The 18166-nt window shown below is 30.6% G+C and overlaps 1 protein-coding gene across 1 annotated transcript; it reads right to left on the reverse strand.

Annotated features, from left to right (window-relative positions):
• Window positions 1-12596: 12596 nt before the first annotated feature.
• LOC134837938 (transient receptor potential-gamma protein) lies at window positions 12597-15558 on the reverse strand. The gene is made up of 7 exons (XM_063853335.1): window positions 15452-15558; window positions 15157-15382; window positions 14942-15063; window positions 14286-14893; window positions 13669-14221; window positions 13502-13609; window positions 12597-13446 (listed from the first exon to the last, which is right to left on the reverse strand). The coding sequence occupies exons 1-7, from the start codon at window positions 15556-15558 to the stop codon at window positions 12597-12599; spliced, it is 2574 nt and encodes an 857-aa protein (XP_063709405.1).
• Window positions 15559-18166: the final 2608 nt, after the last annotated feature.

Below are 18166 nucleotides of genomic sequence, written 5' to 3' on the forward strand. Positions count from 1 at the left end.
GTGAATTTCGAGACAGAACGTATTTATAACGCAACGTATTCACATGTGATCTCTTTTGAAATTGTATATAAATAAATTATACAGAATTGTAGCTAACATAGCGTCGAAAAGATAAACGACGGAAAAATTTTTCAACTACCGTGTTTTTTCATACGAAAAAAAAATCTTTTACTAATAATGATGTGTGTCTACAACTTGCACAATACATGAAATGTTTATTTTTTCATCATATGTACGCGGTTGTATATTTCAAACATGACGGCAATGACAGTGTACCTTACTACGTGCGCATATGCTGTACAAACAGTACTCTACAGCTTTTTTTAGTAGGTCAAATTTATTCCGGACATTGGCCTTTTGCGTGATCATACTACTATTATTTATACCAATTTATTTATTTTTTTTTGCTGTATGTGTCGTTACATAGAAGAGCAATCAGAAATTATAATAATTCTGATTTGAATTTTCGGCAATTTCTATGATCGTGAATCACTTTAATCGTCAAAAAATATTCAGAATTTGTCGTTAGATAATTTTTTGGATCATTGCATTTAATTGAAATTTTGTCTGTGGATGATCGTCGAATCATCTTCAAGTTCGAGACGAACGAGCGCGAGTGTTTCGTAATCGCTATAATTTTATTTATCTACAGACACGCACGAAATTCAGCGCGTCTCTTGCTCATCCATCTTGCTGTGAATCAACGCATGCTTATGCAAAAAATGTTTATTCGTGAATAAAATTAATGCTCGACGTTGACACTTTACGTGGATTTAATAATAATAAAAATATTTCTCTGGATGGGTTTCAGGTCAGTATCGTCGTCGTGCAAAAACACGTGAAAAAACGCCCTGAAACTTTCGTGTGATTCACCTGTGTTCGTTTTTTTCTACGTATACATCGCATATTTCCGTTTGTACGACAAAATCTAATTAGGCGAATAAATTTAATATATCCATTTTTTGTCGCCCCCCTTCGATTTTTTCAAAAAAAAAAAAAAAAAAAAAAAAATCAGGGGGAAAAATAAAAATTAAATTAAAAATTGGAAATATTTTCGATTTAAAAATTATTTTTTACAATAAAATCATTCAAAAAATAAAAGAAATTCGATTTAATAAGTTTTTTTTAATGTAGAAGAAAATTTTGTGACAAGAATTATATTTTTTCAAAATTTTTACTTTGGCAGATTTTGCTTGCAAAAAATATAAAATTATTTAACTAAATAAAATTAAATAAAAAATAAAAAAAAAATAAATTAAAATTATTTAATTTAAATTAAAAATAAAAAATATTTAATAAAATTATTACATTAAATTATAAATTCGGTATCGTAAATTATAAATTATATTAAATTATATTAAAAAATAAAAAAATATTTATTTTATTTTTAATTTAAATTAAATAATTTTAATTTAAAAATCACATTTTTAATCATAAAAATCCTCATGGGACAAAAAATGAAAATATTAATTTTTTTTTCGCCTTACGAAGTTTATGTTTTTTTTTGTATTCTTGATCTTTATTGAACGATTGAACGAAAACTACGATAATAAATAGAAATATCAATCAATGTTTGATAATAAAAAATAATAAAAAAAAATTCAGTCTCGTTTTTTTCTATTTATTTATTATTTTAAAAAAAAATATTATTTTATTTTCGGTGTGGTTATAGATATGTCGTCATGAAATGTTTTTTTTTTGTTTGTTTTGTCAGTATATTTTACGCAATCGTATGACCCAGAAAATTTGTTATATTTATTATTCGTGTATACGACGTGCGCGCGAATCTACAGAGCTCAATAATAATAGTAGCTGGATGGAGAGTGTTTATACACAAACTTCAATTATGATGAAAAATACAACAACAACTAAAAAAAAGAAGGCAGAGAAATATGAAAACTGGGACACTGAACCTTCATGGACATTTTTGCTATAGCGGCACATTTTGTATAATTTTCATGTTTGTACGAGAAATTGGGTTCTAATTTCTATCAAATAACATTTTCATTATTTATAAACTGATGCTATATGGAAGTACGACGAGAAAATTTGATTCATTTTAAATTCTACAATTTATTGATTTTTCACGGCGAATCTCAACAATAGAGATTTATGGAATTTCAGAAGAAAAAAATCAAACTTTCACTTTTTTCACAACAACTTTTTTTTAAACAATTGTCTCTATTGTTGTACTCTAAAATAAAATAATGTTTTTCAAAATGATTTCCGTATGAGATCAATTGTTATTTGACATGCTGAGCCGTTGTCGTGTCTAAAATAAAAAAAAAATAATAATGAAAGTATTGATTGGGCGTGATTCGATCACAATTCATATAAGAGCTCTTCAGAGTTCAAAGACTTTTCCAATGAAACTCAACTAATGACGATTTCAGCAAATTACAAAAAAAAAGAGTTAACAAGTCTATTTCTACTAAAGTTGCACAAAAAAAGCAATTTACGCTCATTATCATACAACCGATGTTATGCAATCTTAATTACATTGCAGGCTTGCGTAAATTATTTCACTTTAGCTACTTTGCAAAAAAAAAAAATCATAAAATCCAATTCGTGTCGTCGTCATTCTTCGTATTCTATTTTTTTTGTGCATTAAGGGTGCAATGTACTCGCGTTGTCGTAGGTTAGGAATCACATGGTTTATTTTTGCACATTGCAATTTTCCGTGTACAGCTGAAGAGAATTGCTCAAAGTCTCTCGCATGGAATATTTTTACGGAAAAATCGTTGCCAGAAAAGGGCAACAAGCATCACGTCGAACGAACGACACAAAAGACAAGGAAGCATAATATTGCACATAGTACACGTGAATGGAAGTAGATGGTGCATTCTTTTACGCAACATGCATCTTTGGGAGTGAGCGAGAAAAATATACCGTCAATTTCAATTTTTTGTCTACTTTACTCTTGCATTCATTCATGGCGGTGTTTTACCGCGTAAATTGCTTTCGTTTGTGTTAGTGCACGTTTCTCTCTTTTTCTCTCCCGCACAAATACCATCAAACGCCGTTTTTGGGAGAGAAAATTATCTTTCAAAAATACTTCCGCATTTCATGCACACACATGTGTCGTTTGTGTATCGCGCACGGGGAAAATTGCAAACAAAGTTCTCTCTTCTTTGCGAAGCTCGTACACAGCGAAAATTCACCCTCTCCGAATAATTTTATACAACCCCGTATTATATCATCGTACTGTCGCATACGTTGTGTATTGTTTATATTGTTAAGAAAGTTGAATAACCTGGGGCGACCCTGACGCAAGTTCAATGAACTCCTTTTATCGATCTTGCATTTTTTGTACGTCACAGGACGAAACACACGGCGTTGTAACGTTACATTGGATGTACACGGAGCGAAACACACGCGTTTGTAACAACTACCCCCTTTTTGTTTTTACACTTCTTTTCGTTGTTCACGGTTGCTGTGTGTGTGTTTGTGTGAAAAACGCTTAAAAACACACAGAGAGACATTAGATCTAAACTTGAAATTTTTTTTGGTCCTTAATTTTATTACATATTGTTGTTATGATGCTCTGCGATGTGAATGAACTTTCGTCACGTTATACATTAATTTGGTAGTAACGACTTCACTTTTAATGTGATTTCGTCGTTCGGATTAGAAGATGACGATTTCTCGTAGATCTAAAGATTTATTGCTGAGATAACGAGAAATTTGATTTCAGGGGATTTGAATTAATTTCATTTTATCATCTTGAAGACAAATTTTCTCCCCGATTTATTATTTTCCATTCGAACACGCAAAAAAAGGAAAAAAGCAAAAAATAAATAGTGAAACATTGTCGTTGTGCCGTATGAGCAAGCAACTGACAACCAACCAGGAAGACAATAACCTACCTCAATTATTGTACGAAGCCTAATGTGTTGCAGCAGCAATATACACGATATTGCACACGAATGCAGTGAATAGAAAAGCGTGTAGAAAAGTTATGAAATGCTGTTTCTTTCATTGATTAATTTTTATAATAATAACGTCGTCCTGTGAGTTACTAAAAGAAAATTGAAGTAAAGATGGATGACATGTCAAGTTCGTTCATTGACCTTTTTTCCATTTTGTTAATGAAAATTTTTCCCTAATTTTCTCGAATTGTTTTTTATCATTTCAGCGAAATTAAGCGGATTTACCCAAAGGATAAGGCTTTGGGCTCCTGTAGAACAAAATTCTTTAAAATAGGCCCTTAAATTGTTGAAAAACAGAAATTAAAGTTTTCTTCGAATTTCTTGAAGAGTTTTAAAATTCGTAAAAAGGTTGTTATCCTGTTTAGGCATTTAACATCGTCGGCATTAATTAATCAAACAAAAAAAATGTTCAAAACATTGGAAGAAATGTAATTTAAATTTACATACAACACTCCGCTCAAAACACTCACACATATGGCTCTCCCGTACATATTTTTATTTTAGCTCTATATATAGCCATATGGTAAAAATTCGCTAGGTCGGGCATTCACCTTCGAGAATGTCGTATAAATGTGTCGTACAGCACAAGAATACATGTGTTCGTGTGACTTGCCAAAAAAATGCTCTCTGCTGTCATATCAATAACAGAGAATTCGAGAGAATTTATTTATTTTTATTAATAACAAAAATTAAAAACTGTTACCTCATGTATCGTCGTCGCTTTAAAATCTCGAAAGACTTTTTCCGTCATTTTTACTTGACATTTTATCGAGAAAAATTCATAAATATATCGTTGATGATGATTTTTTTTTGTTCGTTCATATGATGGGATGCCGGTTGGTTTGTAAATACACATGACACGAACATTCTGATGACTACTACAAAATAAATGCTCAGAGCGACACACACACACACACCGAAACAGAGGCAGCAAAGTACACAGCAGCAAGCAAAAAATGCGAAATAAAATCAATATAAGCAGAGTTCATTCACACATTCATATGATTTTGTTTACAATTTGGATTTGAATGGGTTTCGGGATGAAAATGAAGGTTCTAATGCCTTTTTTTTGTGTTGTCAACTGTTGATGGATTACATCGCAGAGGGTTACCAAAAGGCGGAAAAAAGCTTCTTTGTGTGTGACATTCAATATTCTTGTAATAACAATAATTTTACAAGTAAAGTGTAGCCAAAAATACACACAATGAGTTGAGTTGATGATAAAACAAATATATAACCGAAACATATGTATCTCCTATCCATATCCATACGCGAGTGAATATATATAATGTTATGTATTGTATATAATGCCACTCAAAAAATTTCAATGTCGATATAATGCAGTAGAGGACAAGGGCGTTGAATTTTGTATATAGATATACGAAACTGGGATTTGGAGGTCGATGAACTCATTTTTCTCTGAATGAACAAAGTGTGTGCGTGCGTTGTTCTTCTCTCCTCGTGATATCATCATAATAATTTTTCAATTTCAATCCATTATGTTCCTAAAACGAAGAAAAATTTTTGATAGATTTTCCGTTTTTTTTTAAGGAATTATTCTATTATCACGTTTTTCAATGTTATTTATAGCTTTCTTCGATAACTCGCATCAAACATCAAACTTATCGTCAGTTGTTTCAGCAACATTGTAAGGAGTGTGCGCGCCTTACAGCCTTTTTTGCGTTTTAGAGAGACGAATAAAAGGCAAAACTTGCGCAAAAGATGTTCGCAACGGGATCATTATGTTACCTTTTCTACCATTTATTACGTCGTCTTTATCCTTTTTTGCTTGCTCTAACGTTTCTTTCGTTCCGTCAAGAACATTGGTTTGACCGAAATGCAGCTGGTGTCCAATTATTTACCGTTAGTCGGATGTTCGCTTTGTTTTAGCTCGAATTCTCACACCTGTAGTGCCAATACGAAGGATTGTTACACATCACTTGTATAATTGCCGTATTTACAGTTATTCTTATTTTTCGTGAATTTACAACTATTTTATTTTATTTCAAGAAAAACAAAGTGTCTTGAATGCAAAAAGAGAAAAAAAAAATAATAATGAAAAAATTTGCGTTTGTCGAATGAGCGACGTGTGTGTCATGTCATATCAAATGTGTGTGTACGCCAGTTGAAACGTTGCGTTAAATGTTTTGATGATATATCAACGCACGGGGTTCAAGGTTGCGATTATTTTTCGCAATGTGATGGCTAGAATCGTCGTCTGACTATACACACACACAAACTACTATACTGCGATGATATGTGAAATATTTTGTTTATTTTAACTTTTGTTGTTATAGTTTTCATTCGATAAGTTTATAAATATCAGCGCGCAGATAAGTAACATCGCATCATGCGTAAAATAAAAAAAAATAAATGTTTAAATAGAATTTTTTGTAATTTCGGGGAGTGTTCTTCCGTAATGGTTTTCAATATTTACTTTTACTTCTTTATGAACTCCAATGAGATTTATTGAAAATTTTCAATCCAAACAATTTTTTGTGTGGTATGTTTTAGATTAATCAAATGCATTTTTCCTCATCATTAATTCACAAACTTCAGTATCTCTAACATTAATTGTTGCAACTTCAATCAAGAGAACGAGATAACTGATCGCTTCAGTGCGTTTCCAATTACTCTTTGTTTGACTTTGGGAACACTCATCGTCGTTTGAAATGTGATTGAACGCGAAATATGATTCATTATTTATTTAGAAAATTGTGAAATTATAAATGTCAACATATTGTTTGTTCCAAAAACTGTCATTCGTTTTCTAAAGAAATTTAAATTTTTTCGTAAATTTTAAAATTAATTTTTTTTTATAAATCATTTCTTATTAGCTTAAATTATTTCTTAAGTAGCTTTTGTTCAAAAAAATGTTTTTTTCAAAAATTGTGAAATAACGTTTGAGACCTTAACTCATGAACCTACATTTGAAAAAAATATAAAAATTTTAAAAATTTTTAAACTATCGTTAAATTTTAAACTATTTTAAAATTTATATTTAAATCATTTAAATATTTCAAAATACAAAAATTAGAAAATAAAGTTTAAAGAATTCACTTATAAACTTTATAATTCAATAAGTCATAAAAAATAATAAACATTGTTATTTTTTTTTTTTTTTAAATCATATTGAGACTATAGAAAAGTTATATTATAATAATTTTTCTTCTCAAATATTTTTCATCATGATTTTTTTTATAATAATTATTGAAATTATAAATATTCTTTCCGAATATATTTCTTTAATATATAAAATAAAAAAATATGAAATTTTGTTTGAAAATTTAATTTATGAAGTTACAAAAAATTACAAAAATCAATAAAAAATTTTCTTTTTTTTGAAAACATTTTTTTTTTTTTTTGAAAATTTAAAAATGATGAAATAACGTTCAAAAACTTATTTTGTGAACTTTGCAAAATTATTTAAAAAATTATAAAAATAGTTAATATTTCTTTTTTTTATTATTATTAAAAATAAAGAAAAGTTATATGTATTTTAATCAATAACTCTTCATATATAATTTAAAATTTTTTTTTTTTTGAAAATATAAAAATTACGAAATAACGTTTGAAAACTTAACTTTATTAACTTTACAATGGAAATTTTCAAAGATGGTAATTTTCCATAACTTAATTAACCTTTTAAAACTTACATGCGGAACACTTTTTTGTGGAAGTTATCAATTACAACCAACAACAAAATTCACCCGGAAAGGGTCTGTCGCTTATTTCATTAATTTTTTCACTATTTTTCTTTTTACTGACACTTTCACTTCCTTCACAACCGAGTTGTGATTATTCCGAGTCATTATTCGAGTATTAGCTGCACTATTGTTGTTGTTACTTCATGTAGTTCCTTGTGTCTTCTTACCATTATTATTATTATAACTTTTGTAGAAACTATCGTTAGTTGTTGTACCTACTATTGTGCAATAACACACCTAAGTACATTGTTCAAAAACAGTTACTTTCACTTTTCGCACACTCTTGATTATTTATCATGATGCTTCTTTTTTTCGTCTTGCAAATTATCGCCAATGATTTGGCAAACTTTTGTCACTTTGATAACTCTCGATACGAGAGAGATTGATGATGAGGAACGATGAGGTTCATTAACCGGAAATGCGATGTGACATGGGTTATTCTTGATTTCAATCAATGCGAACGTCGAGTGTGAGTGAAATAAAAATGCAAAGAGAAAACGAGCGTAATAAAAAATATAAATGTCAACATTTACTTGAAACTGGGTTATTAACCTTGATACTTTTTTATCATTATTATTTTATTTCCAGAAGAGCTCGTTGTTAATCGTTCTAGCTGTAAAGTCGGTTGTAATCATTTATCATACAAGATGTCATTGTGCAGAGAGGTTGTCGATTCGAAGGATGTATTTTATCACATAAAGGTCATTGGCATCATTTGTGCGTGCAGAAACCTTCCCTCTTCGGTTCACACTTTCCTCAAAGAAATTCTCACAATTTACGTCATCGCATTTTAGGAAGAAGATCACTTTTTTTCATTCTTTAATGTAATGTATTGAAGTAGAACATACGCAAGGAACAATATCAACCGTCGTCATACGAACAACAGAACACACACAGCAAACATTGAACTATTGAGTTGAACACAGTTCAAGTACACCATAAAGTTCAATGACCGCGTTTGTACACAAAAATCTGTTTTTTGTGTGTTGTATTTCTAATATCATATTTGACGTGAAGCGTATGAAACGACATCGATGTCGACGTTACACACACAAAAAAGTGCGTATCACTAAGTGCCTGCTGCTGTAGAGCGATATGTATCTTCTATTCTATATGAAATAAATGAAAAATAATAAAATACGAATAAAAGCTCTCTAATTTAACTATTACATTGCGAGTTTGTGGAAGAGAAGAAAAAAAATGTGTATGGAATTGACGACAATGTTAGATTAAACTTCATTACAACAAGAAAAAATGGCAATTTAATTGCTTTATGGATGATGTTGTATGAATTTATTGGCCTCCATTGGAGGTCAAGTGAAGAGGAAATGCTCATTTTGTCATTGAAAGGTCAAAAAGTTGCATCGCACATACAAAGTAACATCATAAAACGCAATATTATGAAATAATTTTTATTTTATACAGCAACAAAATTAAATTTTTCTATATTATATGTATATTATATGCTATGCTTATATATTATATGTTTATAATATACATATAATTTTTAAATATTTTTTTTCATACTAAATATCAAAAACTATACCATTAATCGATGAAAAATATCTTAATAAACAGGAGTGTTTTTGTTTAATTTATACAAATTAAACTTATATTTATGTATGAAAAAAATTTATAAAAAAATTATATATAAAATATTATATATAATATTATATATATTTTTATATATTTTTTCTTAAAAATGAATATTAGCTTGAAATTTAAAAAAATCAAGCTTTAAATCTGTTTCAATTGATTTAAATTAAACATATGAACTTAAAAAATAAAAAAAATATATGTTGTTCAAAGATGCAACATATTTAACATAGAAGTTCGTATACCTTTGTGAGACATAAGCAGCAAATGTAGATAATATTGTACTATTATTATTATTGCATTACTTTTGCCTTTTATATTCTTGTTTATTATTACTTGTCTTCTCTCTCTTTGCGCCCGATTATAATCGTCGTCTTCGTGCTTGCTTGGCTTGCAATATATAGACAGAGCAACGCAACAGACCAACTATAACAGACACTCAGCATTATTATATTACTATTTTATTTTACAAATAAAACAGTTACAAATGAAAGTGGTCTGATGTTCACTCAGATATTCTCTCTCACAGTATTCTATGATGATGTATGATTTATTTTTTCTTTCGTTTTCTTTTTTTCGCTTTTATGCAGTTCTTCTGTGTTGTCTGCGACGACGAAGTTATTTATGCATAAATGTAAATAAACAGCCTTACCTTGATTCCAGCAGTCTAACCATTGTCATCTGCCATTCTTACGTTGCACACAAAATTTATTCTCTCAACTTTGATCTGATTCTTTCAATGTTTGATAAACTATCCAAAAAAATGTATTCCGTCTCCTAAAATAAAAAGAAAAAAAATTATTATTATTATTATGTAACGAAAGTTGATCGACAAGACAAAAACAACTTAACAACGTGTTTTTCCTGATTTACATACAAAATCTACAAGAAATGTACAACAAGAGGAAAAAACAAATATGCATTTATATTTTATAAATTTTCCATTGCATAAAGGCAAATTTTTACAACGCCACAGAAACGACAAAGAGAGGGAAGGAAATTATTCAACAGTCGCTTCAATTCGTTCCGATGCTCGATGCTAGATAACTCCTCTCTCTGTCATTAACTTTTTTTGTTGTTGTTGTATTATATTGTCTGACAGAGGTAACGGGAACATTTGTATCGTGCGAAGAAGAAATCTTCAATGAAGAAAAAATAATCAGGTAAATTCTTCTGCTGATGACTCATCTCGTCGGTCATTTGTAAAGGCAAAGCTTATCTTGTGTAAAGTCTAGTTTATTCTTCGCGAGATAATGATCGCACGAAGGTTTCTCGAATGCGAATTTCAGAATTAATAATTAAAAATAGCATTTAGTATTGATTTCATGAAATTTAGAACAAATTAGCTGAATATAATGTACGAGCAAAAAGACATTCACCCTGCTGCTTGCAAAGTACACAAAGTTTTATATTTATATTATATGATATACTCTTATGTGTGCATTTTCACTGTAGTACTATTCTAATATACAAAGTTTTGTATCACTTCCGGGTTCACTCGCTTTAGCGACAATGTTCTAACTATAACACATTTGATGGATTAGAAAAATTATACGATAATCCTTTTAACGTTGGAAGCGTGACAAAAATTACCTTTTTTTTCACTCGTAGATTAATCCACTCCTGATACAAAAAAGTTTTCTTTTCTCCTTTTTCTTGTTGTTTTTTTATAATATCCAAAAATCTGTGATTTATTTAATATTTATTGTATTTTTTTATATTTTTCACTTCATTTCTTTATTATTTTTTTTTTTATTATTTCAATTTGTCACATTTTTGCACTTTTTTGTTTTATTTTTCCTTATTTTTTCTCCTTTGTAAGTGACTTTTATTTTCACCATTAATAATATTTTTATTTCTTTCTTTGATTTTTCAATTTATTCATTTTTTCACTTTTAATTTTCATTTTTTGCAACACGAATTTCTTTTAATTCAAAGATTTTTAATTATTTCATGACATAATATGCACGTTTTTAATTATTTTTTTCATATTTTTTCATTGATATTAATTTTATTATTTTTTATTTTAGTGTAATATTATTTTATGGAAATAAAAAACAACTTGATGGCAGCAAAAGAGTGAATAGTCGAAGAAAAACCGGCCTTTAGAGTTATGCACACAATTAATTTTTTTTTCTTATTATGATTATCATTGAAATATTATTATTAGTTCAAGTTGTAGGAAATTGTGACCGTTTTGTCTGAAATACAAATACACAATATTAGTAGGTATCACGAATACAGCGTCACAGAGGACACAAAACGTGTGTAGCGTTCGTTCGTTTGTTCACATACTCTCCTCAGCGCGGCACATGGGTGTACGAGCGTTAAATATAATAAAGAAAAAAAAAATACGAAGAATAATAATAATAACATCAACAACAACATAGCATAGTGTACCCTTCGTAAAAATTTCACTGAGAGAAATGTAGTGTGTACGACAGTCGTCAGTGATGGGCGAACACACGTTACGGAGAAAAATCCCCTTTGTTTTTGCTGTCACTGCGTTTTCCGAGTTCATTGAACTCCGCGCTACAGCCGCATGTTCTCTATTATATAAATACAATCAAAACAGTTTTAAGCAGTGTGTATTCTCACATCATCTCCTTTAATACGTACACGGCGGTTTGTTATGAATGGCAGTGACTTTGTACGTTGAACATGTGCAAAGCAGCCCAAGAGAGAAACAAAAATCGCTCATGCCCGGTAAATTCAAGAGAGAATTTAATATTTTTTGAATGTGTTGGTGCTTGTATTATTCCGTAGAATTGCATAAGTGACTTCTGAAAGAGATGCAACGATGCACTTCTCATTGAGTACAGCGAGAAAGGGACAAACAATGACAGAAATTGCGATCAGGATGGCAAAAACGACGAATTAATGGGTTATACAATATTAATAATTTTTCTCCGCAAAATGAAAAATAAGTAACAAGGAAGTAAAATATCCATCGGAGATAGGTAAGGTAAAAACGTGCAGACCTTTGTTATTATACTATTTGCACGAGTACTTTGGCAGGAAATATCGTAGAATTGTACGTCGTTAAAAAAGTGAAAGTTGTTAGAAATGTCTTTTTTTCTGTGCAGTAATAACGTCAAGATTACATCAGCTTAGATACTCTTTGAAATATTTATTACAGTTGAAAGGAAATTTGTTGCAAATATTTGTAGGTGTAAAAAAACGACGCGACGTGATATATTAACAATTATGCCAAGCATTTTGTAAATTTATTGAAAACACGAGACCTTTTATTCACCTTTTGATAACAAATCTCTGTTACTTTCATTTTCTAATGACTTTTATACCTTTAAAAGGTTTCAATCTCAACAAGATAAAATTTAATTTAAGAAATTCAGCGAAAAATTTATCGGGTTTCTTTCGTTCTTGCATAATTCGGGAAAACTAAATGTCGTCGAGGAGTCAATCCGGGTGCATACATCACGTCATCGACTAAACTGACAGCATCAGTAATTTTTTCCAAACTATCACGACTTTCAGATGATGAGTTTAAGAAGCCACAAGCAACGCTATAGCCCTTTACGAGTTTCCGCATTTTTGGTTTTCGTTTTTTGTTCGTGTTTTCTTCGATAGATGACGTCGTTGTATTTGTCGCTGAAGATCCTCCTTGTTGTAATCCGCTATTTTTTAACAATTCAACAACTTCACATCGGAATGCTGAAATATCTTGTTTAATTTCGTTCACATCGTCCTCCGTAATTGTTTGACTATCAGTTTTCTTCTGATTTGCTGTGATAAATCTTCGTACCAAATTTCGCATGACATCTTTATAACGCGTATCCCGTTCATTTGCTTTACGAACTTTTTTGATCGTCTTCATTTGCTCCTTTTTGATGATTTTTGAATGATTACAAAATTCACGACGAATCCATTTGATAATGTACCAAATTGTCTTCGGAGACGGAATAATGTTGAAAGGTACGGGAACTGTTCCGCCTTCTTCGAAGTAGCTGATCCAAAGTTTTGAACGAGCAAATTTGAATTCCATGTCAGCTCGATCGAAAATAAGTTGATAAGAGTGATTCATCATGGCAACAAGCAAATTTAATAAAACGACGATATTAATGACGGAATATGTGCCAAAAATTAACATTCCCCAAAAGCGTGTGAAGATTTTGATGCCTTCAAGTTCAAAGCTGTCGAGATCGATTAATCCAAAAACAGCCCAAAATAGGGATTGTGCAGTTTCGAATAAACTAAAAAACAAAAAAAGTTACAAAATTTTTATAAAAAAAATTCAAAAATTTTTACTTTGAAAATCGTCTCCATATGTAGCAAGCATTCGGATCAGTGCCTTGAAATTTGACTTTACTCGTTGTTATGTCGACACATCGTTTTCTTTCCAAACTCGCATAATACCTTAAAATATAATTTTTATTAATTTTTCATTTTTTTTTTTTAATTTTAGGTTTACTTACCATAACAATTGATTCAATCCGCTTGAAAATGCAAACAACACAAGCACGTACAAGAAGAAAAATTTGATGATATCCATTACCATTCGAGATAAGGAAATTTGTAAAGGTCCCAAATGCGGATTTACGGAAAAAATATAAACCAATTTCAATGAACTGAAGATATTTGCTGCACTAAAAAGTCCTTCAGAAAGCAACATTGGATCCCATGCATCCCATTTTTCACGCGGAATATGCGAGTCGCTATCCAACATCCGAACTTGACAATATGAAACGATCCTTAAAGCAACTGTTGCGACATACAACGAATTTGTCACGAAATCGATGATATTCCACATATCCGTGACGTATTCTTGAATCCCTACAGTCCAAAGTTGCTTTACTTCATCCCAAATTTGTCCCATAACCCAGATGAGAATGACCCATTCGATGATTGTTGGGCTTTCGCCACGTTTTATGGGAATATCTTTCAGCTTTTCACCCGTTGCGCTTTCATCGTTGTCCCATAATCCTCCGACTATTGTTTCGATTCGTTGAGATGCGAGAATTAACAGAACTAAAATGAAAAATATTGATCGATAAATCACACCTTTGTTGATAAATTTTGCTTGTTTACTCACACAGAAACATAAAATACGAGGCGCTATGACAAATAAATTTAATGAATGGCTTTCGCATGCTACTGCCGAGTTTCGAGTGAGGCATAATGATATATACTATCGATAAAAAGGGAAACATGAAACCAATTTTGAGAATTTCCAACAATTGTAAAGCCATATTTTTGCGACGAAATCCGGGCAAGCCATCATACCAAATGCTCGTCAAGAGTTGTTGCACATTCGAGTGTGACACAAATTTCTTCTGTTTTAATTTGACTGCTAATTTGAGACGACTTAACTTCATGCGTTCTCCTTGTTCATATGGCGGTCCATACGGATCGTGATTTAAGATGATTTCAAGCTCATTTGAACTTCGAACGTGATCGAGCAACGAAGATGTGAATGTCATACATTTTGCACGTAAATTCTGATATTCGAGTTTGAATTCGTTCTCGAGTTTACTTAAGCGACGTAACTCCCATGAAAGTTCAAATGCTGTTAAAATAGGATCTTTTGATGAGAGACAGATCAAACTTGGGCTCGATAATGCTTGATAAGCGCTAATTCGACTTTTGGAATGTTTCAGAGAGTCATCCATTCGACTGCAAATACATTCGCTGCATCCGCAACTGAAAAGGAAAACAATTAATTTTAATTTTTTGAAAAATTTTACTTACCGTATGTCATGAGGAATGGGCAACGTATATCCTTTATCGAGCAAAATTTTAATAATTTCATAATTGTCACGATGTGCAGCTAAAACCAATGGCGGATCTGTGCTTGTTGGATCAGAATTTTCCTAAAGGTAAAAAAATATGTTTTTCAAATTTTTTTTTTAATTTTTTAAAAAATATTATTTTTTAGTATAAAATTAAAAATAAAATTCACTTACAGAACGAGGCTCCAAATTATCACAATCCAACAAAACTTCTACTGCTTCAACGAATTCTTCGGAAATGGCATGCAAAAGTGCGTCATACGTATTATCGCAATGATCTACCAATAACTCAACAATTTCCAAATTTTCGTTGTCAATGGCGATCATTAACGCTGAACGCCCAAGCGAATCTGTCGTGTTGATGTTAATGTGATTACTTTCCTGATATTGCTTCAGAATTCTGTTCCGCATTAAAACAAGGCATAAATATCGATAATGTGTTCAAATGTAGGTCACGTGAAATTTTTACCTTCTAACTCCTGAAATATCGCCTCTATCGACAGCATTCAAGAAGGATTTCTCATCAGCGGAAATTTGATCCAATTCTTCGTATGGTTTTGTAGATTCATTTGACATTTTTCTAAAAGTTTTTTAAAAGAAAACTTGCGAAAATACTATTTTTTTATGTGAACAAGAATAACAGCTATTCGCGTTGCGCCCCTCTTTCATACTAAAATCATAACTGCTGTTTATTAGTACAGAAAAGGACTAAAGTAGTAGTTAGCGTGCATGTACTAATGTTGCTGTTTGCGTGAATGGCGGCAAATAGCAGTAGAAGTAGGAAAAAGGAAAAACGGGAACAATATGCAGTCAAGTAATAATCAATATTGTGTTCTTTTGTACGGTAAAAGGACTTTTGTTGTGCAATGTGCAATATGAAGAAAAGGTACTTAACAATACAAAGGTTAATAAATTTGCGCTTCACAAGAACTCTCAATATTTTCTTAAAAAATCTCGTAAAACTCTCAAAAAAATTTTTTTTCAAATGTTTTTTTTTATATTTGAAGCTTGAAATTGAACAAAAGTTATGAAAAATGCCTTTGGATGTCTTTTGAATGGTTCTTAAGCTTGAAAATTGAAAAATAAAAAATACGTAATTTTTACGTAAAAAATACGTAATTTTTATTTTGAGGGCCCATTTGATGGTTTTGAAGCTTCAAATTGAACAAAAGTTATGAAAAATGCCTTTGGATGTCTTTTGGATGGTTCTTAAGCTTGAAAATTGAAAAATAAAAAATACGTAAAAAAATACGTAAAAAATACGTAATTTTAATTTTGAAAGCCCATTTGATGGTTCTTAAGCTTAAAATTTATCAAAAATACTTTATATGTAAATTTAACGTTCGAAACATTTGTATTACATGTAACGAGAAAAGAATTTGAATTAACTTACCATATCGACATCTACAAAATAGGACTGAAGGCAAACAAGTAAAAATCGTTGCATTCTGAGGAGGTTTGATGATTAATGAAAAAATTACGTCTTAAAATGCAATTTTATGATTAACGAAGACAGGAAAAATTAAGATATTCTTGAAATTTATCTTTTAAGGAACACATTTCACATTTATTGCAATCAATGACAAAAAACCTTAATTTAATATTAATATTTTGATCAACAAGAATTTTTCACTTCACATTAACTATTTCTCGACTTTCACATATTTCATAGCCATTTCTGTAACGACTTTGAATTGATCCTTCTTAGTACGACATTTTTTGAATTTTTTAATCATCTCAACGGACAGATTCAACATTTCCTCCTGAGACATCAGCTCCTCTTCAGAATCTTCATCTTCGGATAACAACAATTTCAAGTCAATTTCATCTTTTTTAGCTGCTTGAGCTTCTTTCTTTTCCTCTTTTTCAACCATATAAACTACCAAAGAGCGAATTTCATTAATACTTTCCTCATTTTTTAGAATTTTCTTCTTATTTTCCTCCGTTTTTTGATCCACAGAAACAACACGATCGTAAATACTTTTAAAACGAACGTCGATTTCATCGAGAGTCTCGTGCTTGACAACATCGATGCGATTCATCAACTTTTTATACGAATCTTGCGTCTTTTTTGAGTCGATTTCTAATTTGTTGAAAATTTGATCCAAGATGTCGTCATCGCGGGCATTGGATTTTTTCATCAATTTTTCTTGTGTATCGAATCTACGATTAATTGCCGAAATTTGATCCTCAACTTTGACTTGTACATCATTAACGATGCGTTTTATTTCCGAAAGTTTGATTTCTTCGCCAAAACGGGGCACAGACTCACGAATCGGAGTGCTATGAGCAGGCTCGTATGCAAAAGAAGTCAAAAATCCTCCAAAATTGGGAGTTGGACGAGGATTGTATGCATTTGCTGCTCGAGCTCGCATTCCATTTACGCCTCCGGGAGTTGGTCCTGAAGCACAAGTACGAATATTGTGCCCTGAATTTCCACATCCGCTGCACGGCATGATGTAACTTGTAATTTTTTTAATAACTTTTGATAAAATACGAAGTTAACAAGACGACATTTAAATTAAAACTAAGCACGTTTAGCTAATTTCTTCTGCACTTACCAATACAAATAAATAATTAGAAGTGTTTACATACGAAAGTATCTTTTTATCAGTTTTAAGAAAAAAATTAACTCTTTAGGGTGACAAAAAATTTTTTTTCATATGAGACAAAATCTGAATTCCGCTTTTGATCAATCAATCATCAAAATTTATCATTTTTATCCTATTTATAAAGAAAGAGTTCATCATTTATTTATCCCAATAGTAATGATTAATAATAATAATTCTCTAAAAGTACAATAAAAATTGGTTCATTTATCTTCTGGTCGTTTTGTTTCTACTTGAGTTAACAATTGTGCATCAATTAACCCTCTTAAATGATGTTTTCGTTTTGTTCAAGACGAGAAAAAAGACACAAAAGAAACTGTGAAGAGGAATATTATCATCTTATAAACTACTGAGCAAAATACTGATCGGGATTATTCATTATTTATGTTTAATGTTTATTTTAGTAAAAATTTTTGTGTGTGTGAGGTACTGAGATTATTTTAGATTTGATTGTGCTTCGAATGGAAGAATAGATTTTTTGAGCATCTTTGGGACGATAAAGCAAAAAAAAAATAAAATAAAACAAAGAAATCATACTGTTGGAAAGTGTCCGTAAATATATTTGATATAATAAA

This window comes from Culicoides brevitarsis, chromosome 1, assembly GCF_036172545.1.
Source record: "Culicoides brevitarsis isolate CSIRO-B50_1 chromosome 1, AGI_CSIRO_Cbre_v1, whole genome shotgun sequence".
Taxonomy (NCBI): Eukaryota; Metazoa; Arthropoda; class Insecta; order Diptera; family Ceratopogonidae; genus Culicoides; species Culicoides brevitarsis.